The sequence below is a fragment of the Macaca thibetana genome, chromosome 1, assembly GCF_024542745.1.
Source record: "Macaca thibetana thibetana isolate TM-01 chromosome 1, ASM2454274v1, whole genome shotgun sequence".
Lineage (NCBI taxonomy): Eukaryota > Metazoa > Chordata > Mammalia > Primates > Cercopithecidae > Macaca > Macaca thibetana.
Genome location: NC_065578.1, coordinates 965,946 through 987,739, shown reverse-complemented (window position 1 = coordinate 987,739; position 21,794 = coordinate 965,946). Strand labels below are relative to the sequence as shown.

The window sequence follows — 21,794 nt, the reverse complement described above, 5'->3', positions numbered from 1 at the left end:
TAACATGGGGAAAGCCCATCTCTACTGAAAATACAAAAATTGGCCAGGCGTGGTGGCACGTGCCTGTAATCCCAGCTACTTGGGAGACTGAGGCATGAGAATCACTTGAACCCAGGAGATAGAGTTTGCAGTGAGCCGAGATCACGCCAGTGCACTCCAGCCTGAGTGACAGAGGGAGACTCTGTCTCAAAAAAACAAAAACAAAACCCTCGTTTGATAAAATCCTTAAAAGTAAAAATCCTTATACCATCATTTACCGTACTGACAGATATCTCTGCATCAAACAGTAGAACCTTCTTGCTCTTCATTGAAAACAGCATCCTATGCTACAGAGTTCCTTAGGACCTCTCATGAGCAACTGTGGTTCCCAGGAGTTACTTTCATCCACATTACTCGCCTGCTAAGGTGAAATTCTTTTGCTCATTATTCATATTTTCCTTTGTAGTATGGAGCTCCTTTTCAACACGTGGATTCCAAACTGAGCACAGTTGCCAGAACAAGGAAATAATTATGAAAAAATACATGGTTGGGCGCAGTGGCTCAACACTTGTAATACCAGCACTTTGGAGGCTGAGGTGGGCGGGTCACCTGAGGTCAGGAATTAGAGACCAGCCTGACCAACATGGAGAATCCCCGTCTCTACTAAAAATACAAAATTAGCTGGCCGTGGTGGCACATGCCTGTAATCCCAGCTACTTTGGAGACTGAGGCAGGAGAATTGCTTGAACCCAGGAAGTGGAGGTTGTGGTTAGCCGACGCGCCATTGCACTCCAGCCTGGGCAACAAGAGCAAAACTCCGTCTCAAAAACAAAAACAGGCCGGGCGCGGTGGCTCAAGCCTGTAATCCCAGCACTTTGGGAGGCTGAGACGGGCGGATCACGAGGTCAGGAGATCGAGACCATCCTGGCTAACACGGTGAAACCCCGTCTCTACTAAAAAAAATACAAAAAACTAGCCGGGCGCGGTGGCGGGCGCCTGTAGTCCCAGCTACTCAGGAGGCTGAGGCAGGAGAATGGCGTGAACCCGGGAGGCGGAGCTTGTAGTGAGCCCAGATCACGCTCCTGCACTCCAGCCCGGGCGACAAAGCGAGACTCCGTCTCAAAAAAAACAAAAACAAAAACAAAAAAAAGGCCAGGCGTGGTGGCTCATGCCTATAATCCCAGCACTTTGGAAAGCCGAGGTGAGCAGATCATGAGGTCAGGAGATCAATACCATCCTGGCTAACGTGGTGAGACCCCGTCTCTACTAAAAATACAAAAAAATTTAGCTGTGCAAGGTGGTGGGCACCTGTAGTCCCAGCTACTCGGAAGGCTGAGGCAGGAGAATGGTGGGAACCCGTGAGGCAGAGCTTGCAGTGAGCTGAGATGGTGCCACTGCACTCCAGCCTGGGCAATAGAGCAAGACTCCATCTCAAAAAAAAAAAAAGAAAAAATTTGTGATAGTTACTGGTCTCTGCTGCCGGACCAGGCGCAGTGGTGCTGTTGTTTACCAAGCAGGTGAGGAGGGAGTGCCTCCTTTGGTTTCTAGGAGACCTTGATTCCAATTTTAGCTCAGTCTGGGAAATTTCGTGGGGTATTTTGCTGAGAAATGTTTCATGAATTTGGAATGTCTTAAATGTGGTTTGTTTTTTCGTTTATTTGTTTTGTTTTTGTTTTTGTTTTTTCCAGTCAGGGTCTCGCTCTGTTGCCCAGGCTAGTGTGCAGTGGTGCAATCTTGGCTTACTGCAACCTCCGCCTCCTGGGTTCAAGCAGTCTGCCACCTCACCCTCCTGAGTAGCTGGGATTACAGTCATGCACTACCATACCAAGCTATGTTTTTGTATTTTTGTAGTGGAGATGGGATTTTACCATGCTAGCCATGCTGGCCTCAAACTCCTGTGATCCGCCTACCTTGGCCTCCCAGTGTTGGGATTAAAGACATGAGCCTCTGATTTGATTTGTAATGAAACCAAACAGAAGCAGTTATGAAATGATGTCAGCCTGTCTCAGCTGACAAAGGGAATGGGTGCCAGGGGTGATGTGGCCTGCATTCAGTTGGGGGCCGTGCACTCTCCACTCTCAACTGTGGTCTGTAACAGTGTTTTTGTTCATGCTTTTAAAGTTGGTCTGACATTTAGAGCCTTCCTTTCCTTCCTCCTCTCCTCTCCTCTTCCTCTTCATCCCTTCCTCCCGTCTTTCTTTCTGTCTTGTCTTTCTGTCTGTCTGTCTGTCTTTTTTGAAACAGAGCCTTGCTCTGTTGCCCAGGCTGGAGTCCAGTGGCATGATTTTGTCTCATTGTAACCTCCGCCTCCTAGGTTCCAGCAATTCTTCTGCCTCAGCTTCCCGAGTAGCTGGGATTACAGGCGCGCACTACCATACCCAGCTAATTTTTGTATTTTTAGTAGAGACAGGGTTTTGCCATGTTGGCGAGGCTGGTCTTGAACTCCTGACTTCACGTGATCTGCCTGCCTCGGCCTTCCAAAGTGTTGGGATTACAGGCGTGAGCCACTGTGCCCGACCAGAGATTTTTTTTCTTATAAATAAGTGGCTTTGTCTGAAGCACATGTAACATAAAAGCACTTAAGTCACCAGAGTCTGGGTTTTAGTCTGTTGCCCTTGTATACTTTCTGTGTTATGTGGTACTGATAGGTTTGCTTTTGTCTGTCCCTCCAGGCTTCTCGTCAGTGCCTCGCAGGATGGTAAACTTATCATCTGGGACAGCTACACCACCAACAAGGTAGGGACTGGAAAATTCCCTTCCTTGGAAAACCCACCTAGGAAACAGTATTTTAAGCTCTGGAGTCTTTTTTGTTAAATCACATAATACAAGATAGGGAAGGCAGTAACGGCAAGCTCTGTTTGTTAGTAGTGAGGTTGTGCAGGTGAGACGCAAGCTGAGTCACATGCCAGCACCTGTGACAGTCTCTTCCTCTGAACCAGGTGCTGTTGTGCTATTTTCCGTTATCTCCTTACCGAGCCGATGGGAGCTAAGGACCTTCTGTGTTTCCAGGAGACCTCAATTCCAGTTTTAGCAGAGTCTGGGAAGTTTCATGTTTTATTTATAGAGTGCAGAAGTATCACTTTTCATTTAATTATTAGTTTTTTAGGAGAGATCATCATACTTTAAAGTGTAATGTATGTTATTTTCAAGACTTAATCCAAATTGTACTGTTTTGAATAAAAAGTATTGTTGGCTGGGCATGGTGGCTTATGCCTGTAATCCCAGCACTTTGGGAGGCTCAGGCAGGCAGATCACAAGGTCAGTAGATCGAGACCATCCCGGCTAACAAAGTGAAACCCTGTCTTTACCAAAAGTAAAACAAATTAGCCGGGCGTGGTGGCGGGTGCCTGTAGTCCCAGCTACTCGGGAGGCTGAGGCAGGAGAATGGCGTGAACCTGGGAGGCGGAGCTTGCAGTGAGCTGAGATGGTGCCATTGCACTCCTCCAGCCTGGGCGACAGAGCGAGACTCCGTCTCAAAAAAAAAAAAAGTATTGTCATTGGTCCCAACATATACGTAAAAGATGTTATTCAGTTTACTAAAGAATACTAAATGTGTATAAATGGTTGCATTCATTACAGCAGATCTAACACACTGGGAGAGATGTGGCAGGATAGATTATAGTAATGTCCATTTCGGTTATTCCGTAAAAATATTTTGTTTTCGGCCGGGTGCGGTGGCTCACACCTGTAGTTCCAGCACTTGGGAGGCTGAAGCAGGTGGATCACCTGAGGTCAGTAGTTTGAGACCAGCCTAGCCAACATGGTGAAACCTCATTCTCTACTAAAAATACAAAAAATTAGCCAGGTGTGGTGGCAGGCGCCTGTAATCCCAGCTACTCAGGGGGCTGAAGCAGGAGAATCACTTGAACCCGGGAGGCAGAAGTTGCAAGTGAGCCTAGATTGCGCCACTGGACTCAAACCTGGGCAACAAGAGCGAAACTCCATCTCAAAAGAAAAAAAAAAAGTTTTGTTTTCAAATAAGTTCATAGCCATTTGACAGGGTAATGCAGTGTTTTCCTTCTAATATGTATGGGTTTTTTGGGGTTTTTTTTTGTTTGTTTGTTTGTTTGAGACAGAGTGTTGCTCTTATCGACCTGGCTGGAGTGCAGTGGCGTGATCTCTGCTCACTGCAGCCTCCACCTCCCTGGTTCAAGCAACTCTCCTGCTTCAGCCTCCTTGAGTAGCTGGGATTACAAGCGCCCACCACCATACCCAGCTAATTTTTGTATTTTAGCACAGATGGGGTTTCACCAATTTGAGGCCAGGCTGGTCTCAAATTCCTGACCTCAGGTGATCCACCCGCCTCAGCCTCCCAAAGTGCTAGGATTACAGGTGTGAGTCACCGCGCCCGGCCTGTTTGTTTTCTTGTGAGACGGAGTCTCGCTCTGTTGCCCAGGCTGGAGTGCAGTGACATGATCTCAGCTCACTGCAACCTCTGCCTCCCAGGTTCAAGTGATTCTCCTGCCTCAGCCACCCGAATAGCTGGGACTACAGGCATGCGCCATCATGCCCGGCTAATTTTGATATATTTAGTAGAGACGGAGTTTCATCATGTTGGCTAGGCTGGTTTTGAACTCCTGACTTCAGGTGATCTGCCCAATTTAGCCTCCCAAAGTGCTGGGATTACTGGTGTGAATGACCGCACCCCACCTAATAAAGTAGTTTTGATGAGTAGGCAGCACTACTATTAAGTCCCCACCTAATCATAAGTCGTGACTTTAGTAAAACTGGATTGTGTGGATTGAATTTGAATCCCATGTGCAGCACTGGACTTCTCATTAATAGGCTTCACCTGAGTGGCCACTCATGGGAATTACTCTCTAGATAATTTTGGCTCTTATTTTGTTCTGTTACCTCCTATGCAATGAAAGTTGGAGATGAGATAATCCTAGCGTCAGTGTTGTTTTTGAACATAAAGGTGTTTGCATCATCTGTGTTTCTGTCATTAGGTCCACGCCATCCCTCTGCGCTCCTCCTGGGTCATGACCTGTGCATACGCCCCTTCTGGGAACTATGTGGCCTGCGGTGGCCTGGATAACATTTGCTCCATTTACAATCTGAAAACTCGTGAGGGGAACGTGCGCGTGAGTCGTGAGCTGGCAGGACACACAGGTACCCATCCTTGTTCATAACCTTCAAGTGACACAAGCTGTTTAGCTGGAGTACATTATATGCTTTGGATATTCACCTTTTATCAGTCATTTATTAATTATTATTATTTTTTTTTTCTTTGAGGTGGAGTCTTGCTCTTTCGCCCAGGCTAGAGTGTATTGGCATGATCTTGGCTCAGTGCAAGCTCTGCCTCCCGGGTTAATGCCATTCTCCTGCCTCAGCCTCCTGAGTAGCTGGGACTACAGGCACCTGCCACCACGCCCGTCTAATTTCTTTTTGCATTTTTAGTAGAGATGGGGTTTCACCGTGTTAGCCAGGCTGGTTTTGAACTCCTGACCTCATGATCCGCCTGCCTTAGCCTTCCAAAGTGCTGGGATTATAGGCGTCAGCCACTGCGCCCGGCGTTATCAATCATTATTAATGAGACTGGTTCAAATAAAAGTCACAGTAATGGCCAGAAGTCTTCTGAAAATGAAACTAAAAACAGGCCTGACGTGCCTTTACCAGTAAGGAACCTGTGGATTTGCGCTGGACATGGTGGCTCATGCCTGTAATTACAACATTCTGGGAGTCCAAGGTAGGAGAGTAGCTTGGAGCCAGGAGTTCGAGACCAGCTGGGACAACAAAACTTAGACCCCTTCTCTACAAAAAAGGAAAAACTTAGCCACGCACAGTGGCGCACACCTGTGGTCCCAGCTCCTCGGGAGGATGGCTCAAGCCTGGGTGGTTGAGGCTGCAGGGAGCTATGATTGCACTACTGCACTCCAGGCTGGGTGAAAGTGAGACCCTGTCTCTGCAAATGAGGCAGAATAGAGCCCTGTGGCTGTAAGTGCTAGGTAGTCTATTATCTCACCAAGATTTTGTTTACTTGTGACACTAATTCATCATGAAAGGCATACGTTTGCTGAAAGAGGATGTCCTATTCTAATATATTTTACCTCTCTGGCTGTATTATCTGTTCTCAGAAATGTTATGGCCCCAGTACTTTTTGGTAACACTCCGCCCACTTCACATGCAGCCAAAGAAATCAGTTCATGGAGTCACTAGTACTGCTTTTGACGCCTATTAAGCAGTCTGATAAATAAGTTAATTTTGGCCAGATTACAAGTATAACCTTGTCCTTTGAAAGATATGCTGCTATTGTTGATTTCTGTTCTTGGTTCTTTCCTGCCTTCTGCTTACTTTGGAGTTGCCTTCTTCTTAATTTTCCAGCTGCCTAAAGTAGATTTGTAGGCCACTGGTTTGCTTCCTTTTCAGATACAATCACTTAAATTTTTAAATTTCCCTCTAAGCATGGCTTTAGCTGCATCACACACATATTTTTAATATTGTCTTTTTTTTTTTTTTTTAAGATGGAGTCCTCCTCTGTCACCCCCAGGCTGGAGTGCAGTGGTGTGATCTCAGCTCACTGAAACCTCCACCCCCTGGGTTCAAGCGATTCTCCTGCCTCAGCCTCCCGAGTAGATTACAGATGTGCACCACAACACCTGGCCAATTTTTGTATTTTTAGTAGAGACAGGATTTTGCCATGTTGGTCAGGCTGGTCTCGAACTCCTGACCTCAAGTGATCCACCCGCCTTGGCCTCCCAAAGTGCTGAGATTGCAGGCTTGAGCCACCACTGCCAGCCTATATTGTCTTTTAATTATCATTCGATGTGAAATTTTTTAATATCCTTGTGAGTGCTTATTTGACTTATGGGTTATTTAGATGTATAATTTTTATATATCTGAAGTTTTCTTAGTTATCATTGATTTCTAATTAGATGCCATTGTGCTTTAAGACACACTCTGTATCATTTCAGTCCTTTGACATTTGAGGCTTATTTTTAATGGAGCTGATGGTCTTGTCATGGTGTCTGCGCTGTGTGCACATGGGAATGATGTGTGTGTTTGTTGTATCTGGGCCTGATTTTCTTTTTTTTTCTTTTTTTTTTTTTTGAGACAGAGTCTCGCTCTGTCGCCCAGGCTGGAGTGCAGTGGCGCGATCTTGGCTCACTGCAAGCTCCACCTCCCGGGTTCACGCCATTCTCCTGCCTCAGCCTCCCGAGTAGCTGGGACTACAGGCGCCCACCACCGCATCCGGCTAATTTTTTGTATTTTTAGTAGAGACGGGGTTTCACCGTGTTAGCCAGGATGGTGTCAATCTCCTGACCTCGTGATCCGCCCGCCTCGGTCTCCCAAAGTGCTGGGATTACAGGCATGAGCCACCGCGCCCGGCCCTGGGCCTGATTTTCTACATACATGTTAATTAGAGCAAGATTTTTGGCATGTTCAAATCTTCTGTATCTTTCTATGAAATGTTCATGCAGGGCTGTTAAAATGATTATGGATTTTCTAATTCTCCTGTTAATTCTGTCAATATATGCTTCAGATACCTTGAACTCTTTTAGTAGATGCCTTTACGTTTGTCGTCTCTTTGTGACTAATTGACCCTGTGACCCTGCTATCATGATGAACTGTTCTTTCTCGCTCATAATGTTCTTTGTTGGGAACCGCTACTTTTTCTGATACTAATGTAGCCAGCCCTGCCTTCGTGAGGGTCCTTTCAGCTTAACTGTGTCTTTGAAAGTAGTCGGTTATAGACTTCACATAATTGTTGGGTCTTGGTTTTTTCTGCCTGCCTTTGGAATATGCTTTTGCACATTTGTATTTCCTATTGTAGCTCTGCTACTTTGTCACCTTTTTGTCCCTTCATTTTTGTATTTTGGTTGTTCCTTTCCTACCTTCCTTTGAGTTATTTGATTACAGGCATGAGCCACCACACCTGGCCTGGGTTACTTGATTTTTTTAAAAAATCTATTTTACTTTGTGGGCTTTGTAGGTAAACCATTTTGCCTGATGTCTTAGTGGTGTCTTTAGGGATTATAGTGTACATTCGCAGTGTCTCGCGGTCCTCTAGTTACCGTGGTACTAGTTGATAGGAAATGTAAGGAGCTCGCAGCCACATACGGGCCTCCTGTCTGCCCTTCCTCACTCTTGGTGTGGTTTTCATATGCATCACACCTGTGTGTGTTACTAGCCCCTTGAAGCATTGTTGTATTCTATACTTGAAACATTCTTAAGAAATTAGGGGTCTTATAATGTGAATAAATATGAAAAGTAGGCCGAGCGCGGTGGCTCAAGCCTGTAATCCCAGCACTTTGGGAGGCTGAGGAGATGGGCAGATCACGAGGTCAGGAGATCGAGACCATCCTGGCTAACACGGTGAAACCCTGTCTCTACTAAAAAAATACAAAAAACTAGTCGGGCGAGGTGGCGGGTGCCTGTAGTCCCAGCTACTCAGGAGGCTGAGGCAGGAGAATGATGTGAGGCGGAGCTTGCAGTGAGCTGAGATCCGGCCACTGCACTCCAGCCTGGGCGACAGAGCGAGACTCCGTCTCAAAAAAAAAAAAAATATGAAAAGCATGAAGTAGGCCGGGCACGGTGGCTCACGCCTGTAATCCCAACAGTTTGCGAGGCCGAGGCAGGCAGATCACCTGAGGCCAGGAGTTTGAGATTCACCTGGCCAACATGGCAAAACCCTGTGTCTACTAAAAATACAAAAAGTAGCCGAGCATGGTGGCACGCACTTGTAGTCCCAGCTGCTCGGTAGGCTGAAGCAGGAGAATCGCTTGAACCTGGGAGGCGGAGGTTGCAGTGAGCTGAGATCACGCCACTGTACTCCAGCCTGGGTGACAGAGTGACAGAGTGAGACTCCATCTCAGAGAGAAAAGAATGAAATAAATCTACTCTGCCCTCCGGAGAGAGCTTCCGTGTCCAGTGCCCTTCCCGCTCTCCTGCAGAGGCGCCTTCTGCGGGCGTCCTGTCGGCCGAAAGCCCTACCCAGAACAAGTCATGGTTAGTGCAGGTCTCAGGTCTGCTGCTGGCAAAAGCACTTAGTGTTCATTTCCCTAAGAGTTCTATTTTGCCTTTATTCTTGAAAGGTATTTTTGCTAGATATCTAGAATTATGGGTTGACTCTTTTTTTCATTTATTTTTCTTTTTTTAGCAATCTAAAGATTTGTTTTGGGTTTTAGCAGTTTGCATGTAGGTGCCTCGATGTGATTTTCTTTGCATTTATTGTGCTTTGGCATCTTGAATCTATAAGTTTGTCTTTCACCAAATTTGGGAAGTTTTAGACCATGTCTTCAGAGCATCCTCTGTCCTTAGTCCCTGCCCTCTGTGCTGCAGTAACACATGCGTCTGTGCTGTCCCCGAGGCTCTGGGGGCTGCGGCTTGTTCTCACTTTCCCACTTCAGATGTGCTCCTTTTTGTTGTTGTTAGCGCCACTCACTTGCTTAAACCTTTTTATTTCCATTCAAGTTCATGTCCTTGTTACCTCTGATAAACTAAGGCTCTCCAGCAGATTCTTTATGTCAGATATTTCTTCTGCAGTTCTGGAATTTCTGTTGCTTTTATTTAGAAATGTTTCCTTTTCCTGCTGAGATTCCCTGTCCTTGTATAATAGCATGTTTTATTTTGCATCCACAAGGAGAGTTTAAGAGCTGCCTTTAGAGTCCTTGTCTGCTGATCTCAGCATCTCGTTTTCCTGACGTTGGTCCTTGTGGATCTCTCCTCTGGAGTCTGAGTGACATGTTGCTATTTTTTAGTACATGTAGTAATTTCAAATTGGATTCTAGACATTGTAAATATTGTGTCATAGAGACTTTGTGTCCGGTTATGTTCTCCAGAACTAACTGATGTTTGGCTTCGTTTTGTCAGGCAGTCTGTCTCTGTCTGTCTCGTGTGGCTGCAGCAGAAACCTCTGTTCAGCTTTTCCGCGCTGCCTGTGCACCTCAGGGGCCGGATGTCTGGTCAGCCGTGTGTGTAGTCTGGGACTCCCTTTCTGTGGCTTTCTTCTTTGTATTGTTATCCTTTCGCCTTCTGGCTGTGGTTGTCCAGTAATTTGTCTACTGGCTCTTGAAGACCTTGGCCACAGGTCTTGTGTGTGAGGCTGTAGCCCTGGGGTTATCACAGACAGTCCCCTCCTCAGGGAAAGCTCCTTAAGAACAAACCATGCCCTGCCTTTCTTTTCTCCCAGGGGAGACTCCTCCAGTTTCTACCTGCTCTTGTTTGCCTGCTTTCAGGTGTTTGGTTTTTGTATTTCATGCAGTGCTTATAGTTTTTTCTGTGAGAAGGTAATGCCTACGAATGGGAGCCGCTGGCCGTCACTGGCAGTCCAGCCAGGCAGCTCATACCGACCCTGTAAACCACACAACTCTTTCTGATGCAGCACCCTTTTTGGAAAGCTGTTCTCTGTGTTGAGCAGCCCCTTCCCATGACCGTCAGAGTCAGTGCCTCTGTTTACATTGGTAGTCAAAGGTTGCTGGATTTAACACTGACTGTATTTGTCTGTTGAAACCAAAGAAAGAAAAGCCAAAAATACCCAAGAAAATAAAAAAACTGGTATTAGTAGGAATATTTTGGAGATTTTATTTCCTTCATAGTTCATGAAATTTTACTTCTAAGGAGTTGTGTTATTTAAAAAAACACACACACACACACATTTGGCCTCTTAAGAGTGTTTGTGAGCCTGGGTGACATAGGGTGACCCCGTCTCTACAAAAAAATACAAAAATTAGCCAGGTGTGACTCAAGCCTGTGGTCCCAGCTACTCAAGAGGCTGAGGCAGGAGGTTCCTTTGTGCTTGGGAGGTCAAGACTGCAGTGAGCCGTGATCGGGCCACTGCATTCCAGCCTGGGAGACAGAGTGAGAGCCTGTCTCCAAAAAAAAAAAAAAAGGTATTTGTAACTTTCTTCAGTCATGATTCATATTTTACAGCTTCAAATCAGTAAAAGTTGAAGTTTGAGGCTGGGCATCGTGACTCACACCTATAATCCCAGCACTTTGGGAGGCCAAGGTGGGTGGATCACCTGAGGTCAGGTGTTTGAGACCAACCTGGCCAACAAGGTGAAACCCTGTCTCTACTAAAAATACAAAAATTAGCTGGGTGTGGTGGCATGCACTTGCAGTCCCAGCTACTTGGGAGCCTGAGGCAGAAGAATCACTTGAACCAAGGAGGTGAGGTTGCAGTGAGCTGAGATCGCACCACTGCACTCCAGCCTGGGCAACAAGAGTAAAACTCCATCTCAAAAAAAAAAAAAAAAAAAGTTTATTTCCAGCCCTTTGACCTAGTCTCAGATTTTTATAAAAGCAGATCCCTAAGGGCCAATGCAGGGAGACTCAACGCTTGCTCTTAGAACTTTGTTCTTGGCAAACCTCTCGGGCAGTGGAGACACGGCTGCCCTTGCCTGGATCATTCTGATCAAGATGGCTACAGATACAGGAGCCTTGATCAGAAGTCCAGCCCAAGGCCTTCGTGGTAACAGCGTGCACAAGGCCTTCGTGGTAACAGCGTGCACAGGTGTCAGTGATAGAGCCCACTGTGGTAGCCAAAACTTGGGATTTTTAGACACAGTATCTTCATATAGTGAGAAGCAGAACATTTTCTATATTCATGAAAATAGTGGATTTTTTTCTGACAGGCCTCAGAAGCTTGGACACAGAAGGGGATATATGTTGTCTCCCTGTAAACCCTGCTTCAGGAGCCACAACAGGGCAGCTGGTGACTAGGGTGCCTGCTTGAGGCTCACTGTCATCAGCCCCAGCATCTCGGCTGCACTGGTTGGCCTCATAGCCTGACACCATCATGGAGGCACTCGTGGTGCCTGGACACTCCTCTCTGCACCCCTCTGAGCCTCACTTTCACATCTTCAAGTTACTTCCTCATCTCTTTCATTTTCCTTCTTACTGAACTCCTTGAAGAAAAGACCTCTGCTCTCCATCTCCTGTGCACGCCTCGGCGCAGGGCTGGGCACTTGTCTCTCCAGGTCTAGACTGAGCCTGTCCCTCACCAACACGGTCTTGTTTTTGCTCCTTGGAGCCGATCCTGGGGCGGCACAGGTGCTCCTGAAACCACCTGTCTGAGGAGGACTAGTGAGGGACTGGGTGTGGTCATGGCTGACTTCTTGGCATTTGCCCGCCTGCCTTTCAGTGTGTCCTGTGCTCCTCCCCTAGGTGGGGTCTCCTCCTTGCCCCTGCTCCCAACAGGGGATGTTCTCCAGGGTGCAGGCAGGAGGACTAAACCTTTCAAAGTGTGTTCATTGTAGAAATTTTGGAAAGAGGGCCGGGTGCAGTGGCTCATGCCTATAATCCCAGCACTTTGGGAGGCTGAGGCAGGTGGATCACCTGAGGTTAGGAGTGCAACACCAGCCTGCCACCATGGCAAAACCCCATCTCTCTAAAAACACAAAAATTAGCCGGATGTGGTGGCAGGTGCCTGTAATCCCAGCTACTTGGGAGGCTGAGGCAGCAAAAGTGCTGAACCGGGGAGGCGGAGGTTGCAGTGAGCAGAGATCGCACCACCACTGCACTCCAGCCTGGGCGACAGAGCGAGACTCCGTCTCAAAAAAAAAAGGAATTTTGGAAAGGAACTTTGAATCATCTTCTTTTATGTCGGGGGACCTATAATTCCATCCAGAATTACAGTATTATGCAGTAGTTATACAGTAGTTATGCAGTAGTGTTACACAGTATTATACAACTGTAGTATTACACTGTCGTTCTGTGACTCAGTAGCTGTAGAGAGTTTCATGGTGTGGTGCACTAATTTGTTCCTATTGTCGGACATTTAGGCAGTTCCCAGTTTCCCACAATTTATTATAAACATTGCTGCAGTAAACACCATCCTTGTAGATGGATGGTTTCTCAAGCCCATCGTCCTGTTCTTGGGTAAGTTTCCTCACAGGGCTGCGTCTGGCCACGCTTGTGTGTCCTTCTCGGCTTTGCTGTCTTTGGGTCGGCAGCCATGCTGGGTAGAGCAGTGTGTGCATCCATGCTGTGCTCTTCCCGGAGCCTGGTGATGTGCTCCTTTCTAGACTCTAGACTCACTCTATCCTTGAGGCACCTCTGCTGACACCACACGCCCAGGAGCCCATCTTTCTCCTACGCTTCCACCGTCTGCCCTGCCTGTCTTCAAGCTACCCCCTCTCTCCTGGACTTCCACGGCCTTGTCTCTACAGCCAGTGGTCCCTATGAGACACAGGACAGCCCTTCACACCCACTTGCCTATATGACCAGACCACTGTGAGGTCCCCCGGCCGCATTTCTGCCTCTCCTTGAGGCACCTGGTGCCACCTTTGTGCCCTTGCACCTCCGCACTGGGTGCACACTTTTGTTCAGGGTCTGTTTTCTCTGCCTCTCTGCAGGCTTCCAGAGGGTGGCAGCACAGGCCCCCGCACCAGGGGAGGAGGGGCGTGTTTTCACCTGAAGTGCCCCCCACACATACCTAGGGAATTTGTTCAAATTCAGTAATAACAGAAATAGTAACTGCCTCCATTTACTGAGAACTTCTTATGTGCGCAGACAGCTCTGCTCCTCCCATCAGCTCCCCAGTTACATGGGGAGGCTGGGGCTCTGAAAGAACTTACAGAAACTTTCACTGCTACTTAGCTGCCATGCTGACAGTGGAGCCCAGGTATTTCTGATTTCAGAGCCTGCAGTCTTCACCACTCATGGCCTCTTGGCCAGAAAGCCCTGCGAGACTTTCCTGGAAGAGAAGGGGTTAGGCCTGGTCTCTGCACAGACTGGGCCTCATGGAGTGTGCTTGGCACCCTGGGCACTGCACACCAGTCCTGCTCTCCAGGCCACATTGGACACACCCCCCAAGCATCATGTCTTGCTTAGCCCCTCAACCTGAACATGCACAGACACTAAGAGTGGCCACTGGTTGGGCAGAACCATCTAACATGATGCGTATCTTATAATAAAAAGTTGAACATCTCATGTAAATTATTGGACACCCCTGAAAATGGAAACATAGTTGTATGGGTATGTGGAGCATGGTTTTCCTACTAAATGCGTGTGTCTTTCAAACCATCATAAAGTCACAAAATTGTAAGTCGGGGCCACGTGTGGCTTATACATTTGGTCATTTCCCTTGTCCTTCATAGTTCCTGTCAGCTGATGCTCGTCCATATCATTTTATCAGCGCATGAGAGCTGTGGATTTAGGGTTCAGTCTCTGGTTCTTGGAGTGAGAAGCTGATGTCTTCTGTGTAGCTTCACTACAGCCTGCACGGGGTGGGACCAAGACGTCATCTCTGAGATCTACGAGGTCATGATTTTATTTATTTTATTTGTTTATTTTCTTGGAGGCAGAGTCTTGCTCTGTTGCCCAGGCTGGAGTGCACTGGCGTGAACTCTGCTCACTGCAACCTCTGCCGCCTGGGTTCAAGTGATTCTCCTGCCTCAGTCTCTCAAGTAGCTGGGATTACACATCCAGCGCCCACCACCACACCTGGCTAATTTTTATGTTTTTAGTACAGATGGGGTTTCACCGTGTTGGCCAGGCTGGTCTCGAACTCCTGACCTCAGGTGATCTGCCCGCCTCAGCCTCCCAGAGTGCTGGGATTGCAGTCGTGAGCCCCCGCGCCCGGCCAAGGTCATGATTCTTTCATGCAGTAAATTTGGGAGGGCCTCCGCCTAGTCCCCTGTGTGAGATGCAGTAAGTTTGGGAGGGCCTCCGCCTAGTCCCCTGTGTGAGATGCAGGCTGTGCTGAGGTCTCCATGACTCTTCTTTCCTGCCCTTCTGTGCTCACAAACAGACTAAGTGCTGCCAGGCTCAGTGGCATGGTCTGGAAGGGCACCTGACGGGGTAGGGGTGCTTCCCTGAAGCAAGGGTGAGCATGAACCAGGAAGCCAGTGGAGGGGGTTCGGGTGGAGACCCGGGAGCACGACGGCGAGCTGCAGGGCACTACACGGGGCACCAGGTATGCAGGGCTGTCCTCCTCTGAGCTGGGTTCACCTTTATGGTCCCTCGTGTCCCTGTGGTGTGGCCTCCAGGAAGTATTTGACCACACGTGCTTTTGTAGGCACGTAGTTGGTGTTTTGAGCTCTGTCATCTATGCATATTTTTTTTTCTGTCAGAGCCAGTTTAATAATGTTTGTTGGCCAGGCGTGGTGGCTCACGCCTGTAATCCCAGCACTTTTGGAGGCCAAGGCAGGTGGATCACGAGGTCAAGAGATCAAGACCATCGTAGCCAACATGGTGAAACCCCGTCTCTACTAAAAATACAAAAATTAGCTGTGTGTGGTGGCATGCGCCTGTAGTACCAGCTACTCTAGGGAGGCTGAGGCAGGAGAATCGCTTGACCTGGGAGGCGGAGGTTGCGGTGAGCCGAGATCACGCCACTGCACTCCAGCCTGGCAACGGCACAAGACTCCGTCTCAAAAAAATAGTGACAATAATGTTTGTTAAATAAATGCTTTGTTTTCTCTGTAATCTTACACTTTCTACATTAAAACCCTCAGTGGGTTTATTTTTTTTTTTTTTTTTTTTTTTTTGGTTTATTCTTTTTGTGCATTTTATTTTTGTTGTTTGCTGATTCATGCAGTGTCATATGACTCCCTGGGGTGTAGTTGGGGGCAAAGCATTTCAGTAAACATCCAGATCTAAACAGGTCTCTTGAAAATCACCAGTGCCACTGGAACCCCTGAATCTTCAGATTAGGGCCAGACCGTCAGCAACCCTGGGCACACACTAACTGGTTTGTTGACCCTGTGCTTTTAGTTCCACAGTAAATACCAGAACTATGATCAATGTACAATAGAAATAATGGTCAACAGAAGTCATTAACAATTTGAACTGCGGGGTTCAAATGATTCTCCTGCCTCATCCTCGCAAGTAGCTGGGATTACAGGTGCCCACCATCATGCCTGATTAATTTTTGTATTTTTAGTAGAGACCAGTCATCATGTGTGGATACTGCAGACTGATTTTTTGTTGTTGCCTTTCCTTATTTTGAAAGTTGTTTAGGACGGGGCATCTTGATGTGTCCCCACCATGTCCGCTGTGTCTAGCCTCTGACGCTTCCTTCCCAGTGGGAGTGGGTGGGAATACTCAGAGACACAGAATTGTGCCCACGCTGATGTGGGTGTCACAGCCACTGTCCACAAGAAAACAAACCCACCCACACATAGTCACGAGTACCGCCGTGTCTGCAGTGTTGCTGCCATGCCGCTTTCCTGTTGCCCTCGTTATCCCTTCCATGACCCACTTACCCTTGCCACCCTGACCCTGTGGCCTCACCACCTCCTGCCCTGTCTGGGCCCTCTGTTTGGATCCTTCTTCCCTGAGTCTACTTTCAGGATGTCCTCCCTCCTCTCCTGGCTCCCATCTTGTGAGGCCCCTACCTTGCCCTCTCCTTCCCTTAGCACTCCCTTTCCGATGTGCTATTTCAGTGATTCTCATTCTCTGTCCCCGCTGGAGTGTGGGCTGTAGGAGAGCAGGAGGTGTCTGTTTTGTTAAGGCTGTGTTCCAGGTGTCTGGATGGTTGCCCTCCTGGGCACTGGAGTCAGCTTCCCCTGAATGAGTAAACAGACGAGGGATCCCCAGCCTTTGATGTGTCAAACAGTAAAGCAGATGAAACGTGTGTGTTTCATGGGTGTGGTTTCTGCTCCTGCCCCCGTCACGGAGCTGTGGGTCTCTGTGGGATGTGCTGTCCTGCCCGGCTAGGCTCTCGCCCCCACCGGCTGTGCGTGTGGACCTGCTGTGTGCACAGATGGGAACAAAAGACCAGCACAGTGCTGGTCTTACCTTAGACATAGAGCTTCTACCCAGCCAGTGTGTTTCTTTATGTATGAGACTAGATGCAAGGCCTGCTGGATTCAGCTCATCACTTAGGCCTGTTCTTTGCCAGGTTACCTGTCCTGCTGCCGATTCCTGGATGACAATCAGATCGTCACCAGCTCTGGAGACACCACATGGTAAGTACCTGACCCGGGGCAGGCAGTGCTTTGAGAACCCCACACCCCTGGCACATTCCTCTGTGAACATGGAGGAAATAAGGTTCTTGACATAATATTAGGCCATCTTTAATTTAAGTGGCCTTAAGATTTTAAACACATAGTAGCAATGTGTGAATTCATTATACTTTTTTTTTTTTGAGACGGAGTTTTGCTCTTGTTACCCAGGCTGGAGTACAATGGTGCAATCTTGGCTCTGTGACCTCCACCTGCCAGGTTCAAATGATTCTCCTGCCTCATCCTCCCAAGTAGCTGGGATTACAGGTGCCTGCCACCATGCCTGACTAATTTTTGTATTTTTAGTAGAGACCAGGTTTTACCACGTTGGCCAGGCTGGTCCTGACTCCTGACCTCAGGTGACCTGCCCACCTCGGCCTCCCATTACAGGCGTGAGCCACCATGCCCAGCCTCATTATACTCTCATTATACTTTTAATAAATTTACAAAGTTTAATTTTCAGCAGCTAAGAACTAAAATACAAACTTTTTTTTTTTTTTTTTTGAGACAGAATCTTGCTCTGTCTCCAGGCTGGAGTGCAGTGGCGTGATCTCGGCTCATTGCAACCTCTGCCTCCCGGGTTCACGCTATTCTCCTGCCTCAGCCTTCCGAGTAGCTGGGACTATAGGCGCCCGCCACCACGTCCGGTTAATTTTTGTATTTTCAGTACAGACAGGATTTCACCATGTTGGCCAGGATGGTCTTGATCTCTTGACCTCGTGATCTGCCCACCTCAGCCTCCCAAAGTGCTGGGATTACAGGAGTGAGCCACCACACCTGGCCAATAAAGATATTTTAACTACAATCAGGCTGAAAGTACCGCTCTTCTGTTTTTTTTCCCATCTGTATGTCTGTACCTCCTTAGGTGATGCTAGGTGGGAGCAGGGTGGGTTTTGATTGTCCCTTTCTCATAGCACCGTGTCACTGTGAACAATGAGCACATACTAAAACTAACAGACGTCACAATTCAAGCGATTCCATCAGACTTCATTTTTAGTGTTTTCACCTTACAGGTGAACGGAAACCCACTTAAAACACTAGAAGTTTTTCATTTGTGGCATCAAAGTACTAAATTAAATGTCCAGATAGTTATTTTTTGAGTCATTTTAGACTTCAGCTGGCCATGTGGGTTTTTCTGGTCTTCTGAGGCATGATTTGGTGGCAGGAGCTGTGTCCAGGCCAGGGCACAGACCTCTAGTCACGCAGTTGGTAGGGTTCACCGAGACATGGGCCCTTAACCAACTTATCAGCAAAGCATCTGTGGTATTATAAGGTGTCTCGTTGTATAAATTTCATAGATTTACAAAAGATTTGTCACCTAGATTGTCAATCTTGAGAAGACTTTATTTATTAGAAGATATTTTTAAAGCGCTTCTGTTCATTAATCATTTTTTTCAGACTCTCTTACGTATCTTGCTTCCCTTCTGCAGTCAGTCCCTCAGGCCCTAGAGAGGAGACTCCCTGTGCGGTGTCTGTTGAGATCGGCTGGTTGGATTTGCATTGCCAGGCCCAGCCAGACTTTCCTCTGAGGCTGACAGGAACGGACAGTGCTCTCTGGTGTTGCCTTCCGTGCGTCAAGGCACAGGAGAATAGCACATTTTTAGGCGTGTGGCCTTCAGAGCTGTCCTTACACCTAAGCCAGGCTTCTGCTCTGTGCAGGGCTCTGTCAGCGTCTCACCTTTTGACAGTTCGTTAAGCAGAAACACAATAGAATACCAGGTATGGCCGGGCGCGGTGGCTCACCTCTGTAATCCCAGCACTTTGGGAGGCTGAGGTGGGTGGATCACCTGAGGTCGGGAATTCGAGACCAACCTGACCAACATGGAGAAACCCCGTCTCTACTAAAAATATTTTTAAAAAATTAGCCAGGCATGGGTGGCGCATGCCTGTAATCCCAGCTACTTGGGAGGCTGAGGCAGGAGAATCGCTTGAACCCGGGAAGCGGAGGTTGCAGTGAGCCAAGATCGCGCCATTGCACTCCAGCCTGGGCAACAAGAGTGAAACTCAGTGTCAAAAAAAAAAAAAGAATACCAGGTGTGATCACTGAGAACTCAGCTGCTCTCCTGTTTGTGATTCCAGGAAAGGGCAGGGGGACCTCAGAATTGCTGCGAGCCATTTGTTTACCTGCCATTGGCCGCCTCCTGCCTGCCTTTTCTAAGATCCTGTGGAGGGGAGGCCAGGGGAGGGTACAGAGGGAGCAGCCACAGGTAGAGTCGCATCCCCCTCCGCTATCCAGGGCCTCCCCATGGCTTCCTGCCACCCCCTCCATGCCCATCCATGACTGAAGAGTGGGACACAGCCTCAGTGTTGCTGCTTGAAAAGTGCCCCTAGCTCCCTCTTTGCTGGCGTTAGAGTTGAGGTAGTGATCCCGTCATTCTGAAACCCAGGCCGTGTGCTCATCTCTGTATAATTTTGCTTACTTTGCTTTGTTTCCCTTCCAAAGTTGTATTACATTTAAATTTGTCTTTAAACAATTTACTTTTTTAAAGTAACAGTACAGAGGCTCACTGTGGCCCTGGGTGGTTTGAAGGACAGACTGTCATATGACTAGCCACCTGAGAAGTTGAGGCTGATGTCCCCTTGTCATTCGCTCCTGCTCCAGTGCCCTGTGGGACATCGAGACCGGCCAGCAGACGACCACGTTTACCGGACACACTGGAGATGTCATGAGCCTTTCTCTTGCTCCTGATACCAGACTGTTTGTCTCTGGTGCTTGTGATGCTTCAGCCAAACTCTGGGATGTGCGAGAAGGCATGTGCCGGCAGACCTTCACCGGCCACGAGTCTGACATCAATGCCATTTGCGTGAGTCTGGGTAAAGGTGTGGGGTCGGGGCCTCTGCTGTCTCTGCTAGCCGTTCAGATTGCTAAATTTTAAACTTTTCTGGATTAGATGTTCTCCTTTCTGATCCTTATACAACCTCATCTGCAGATGGGGATACAGAAAACTCCCCGTGGGAAACGTCTCTATGTTGACCACTTGTCTTATAGATATTCACAGGGTGAGGCCGGGCGCGGTGGCTCAAGCCTGTAATCCCAGCAGTTTGGGAGGCCGAGACGGGCGGATCACAAGGTCAGGAGATCGAGACCATCCTGGCTAATCCGGTGAAACCCCGACTCTACTAAAAAATACAAAAAACTAGCCGGGCGAGGTGGCGGGCGCCTGTAGTCCCAGCTACTCGGGAGGCTGAGGCAGGAGAATGACGTAAACCTGGGAGGCGGAGCTTGCAGTGAGCTGAGATCCGGTCACTGCACTCCAGCCTGGGCGACAGAGTGAGACTCCGTCTCAAAAAAAAAAAAAAAAAAAAAAAAAAAAGATATTCACAGGGTGTCTGTTATGTGCCAGTCCCCGTTCCCACCTGTACAGCTGAGCAGCGGTTGGGATCCTGGAGGGGAGAGACAGTAAGGTAACTCAGGCCACCAGTTACTGGTTACAGAGCCTTACTGGTCAGGGGCACAGCTAACCAGGAAACCTGCTCTCCTCTTTAGCACGCAGATGGCTAGGCAGTGTTTCCAGCCCCTGGCCTTGTGAGGAGACGTGGAAGGATGTATCTGTTGGTTGGATAGAGCTCTGCTGCAGTCCTGACCACTGCCCTGCTCAGCCCACTTCGCTCCTTCCTCCATGAGATTAGCCCTGATGTCTGGCAGCTACAGCAGCATGCACACCTGTCAGTGATGACTCCTTTCTCACTATTCCTTTGAAATAAATTCTACTCTTTGGGGACAGTAATCACGGTGTCCAAGATCACAGTGTTTATGTGCTTCCCCAGTGCAAATCCCTTTCCATCCCATTCCCCTGTAGTTCCTGGGAAACCTCCCCTGCCTTTTTTTTTTTTTTTTTTTTTTTTTTTTGAGACAGAGTTTTGCTGTTGTTGCCCAGGCTGGAGTGCGGTGGCACAGTCTCGGCTCACTGCAACCTCTACCACCTCCCGGTTTCAAGCGATTCTCCTGCCTCAGCCTCTCGAGTAGCTGGGATTACAGGTGCACGCCACCAGTCCTAGCCAATTTTATATTTTTAGTAGAGCGGGGTTTCTCCATGTTGGTCAGGCTGCTCTCAAACTCCCAACCTCAGGTGATCCACCCGCCTCAGCCTCCCAAAGTGCTGGGATTACAGGCGTGAGCCACCGTGCCCGGCCCATCCCTCTGTTCTTACCAGAGCACATCTTGCTGGTCTTTGCTGTGTTCTCTGCAGCCCTACCATTGAGCAGTCCATATGCCCAATATTTCTTTCTGAGTGTTAACATGATGTCTTGATTTGCTTTCTCTTTCCAGTTCTTTCCAAATGGCAATGCATTTGCCACTGGCTCAGACGATGCCACCTGCAGGCTGTTTGACCTTCGTGCCGACCAGGAGCTCATGACTTACTCCCACGACAACATCATCTGTGGGATCACCTCTGTCTCCTTCTCCAAGAGTGGGCGCCTCCTCCTCGCTGGGTACGACGACTTTAACTGCAACGTCTGGGACGCGCTCAAAGCCGACCGGGCAGGTACGTGACCGGGGGGCTTTTCTGTGTCTCCTGGACATTTATGTGGCATCTTTAGGGCAGACACAGAGTTGTTGATAAGCTGCAGTGTTTAGTATCAGTGGGACTGTGGCATGGTATAGCAGGAGTGATAGTCGCAAACTGATGGCCCAGCTCTGGCCCTCCAGGCAAGTGGACTCCGAAGAGCACCAGCAGATCTTCCCACATGTGCGGGGGAGGGCTCTGGGGAGGGTCAGTGGGCAGGAGAGGGTCAGCTGTGCAGGCTCCAGGGCCCAGTCCCATGTTTTCCCCTCTGAATTCTGCATCAGGGGAGCGGAGCGCCATGCAGGGACACCTCTGGGTGCTGTTACAGTTAACATATCAAAGGCAAGCATGTTATTGCCAGGTGTATTAAAACACTAGATGTACAAAAGATGAGGCTTCCTTACTAAAAGTGGAC

The 21,794-nt window shown here is 48.3% G+C and overlaps 2 protein-coding genes across 6 annotated transcripts in view; one reads left to right on the top strand and one right to left on the bottom strand.

Annotated features, from left to right (window-relative positions):
* GABRD (gamma-aminobutyric acid type A receptor subunit delta) overlaps positions 1-21,794 on the bottom strand; it is a 378,620-nt gene that overhangs the window by 225,693 nt on the left and 131,133 nt on the right. The window lies entirely within an intron of this gene.
* The window catches only part of GNB1 (G protein subunit beta 1), a 112,169-nt gene that overhangs the window by 87,038 nt on the left and 3,337 nt on the right, over positions 1-21,794 (top strand). For all 5 annotated transcript variants that reach the window (XM_050786283.1, XM_050786256.1, XM_050786280.1 and 2 more), the window contains 5 exons: positions 2,652-2,715; positions 4,929-5,091; positions 16,769-16,835; positions 19,474-19,675; positions 21,142-21,358. In XM_050786283.1, coding sequence (XP_050642240.1) covers positions 2,652-2,715; positions 4,929-5,091; positions 16,769-16,835; positions 19,474-19,675; positions 21,142-21,358 — 713 coding nt within the window. The remainder of the gene's footprint in view (positions 1-2,651; positions 2,716-4,928; positions 5,092-16,768; positions 16,836-19,473; positions 19,676-21,141; positions 21,359-21,794) is intronic.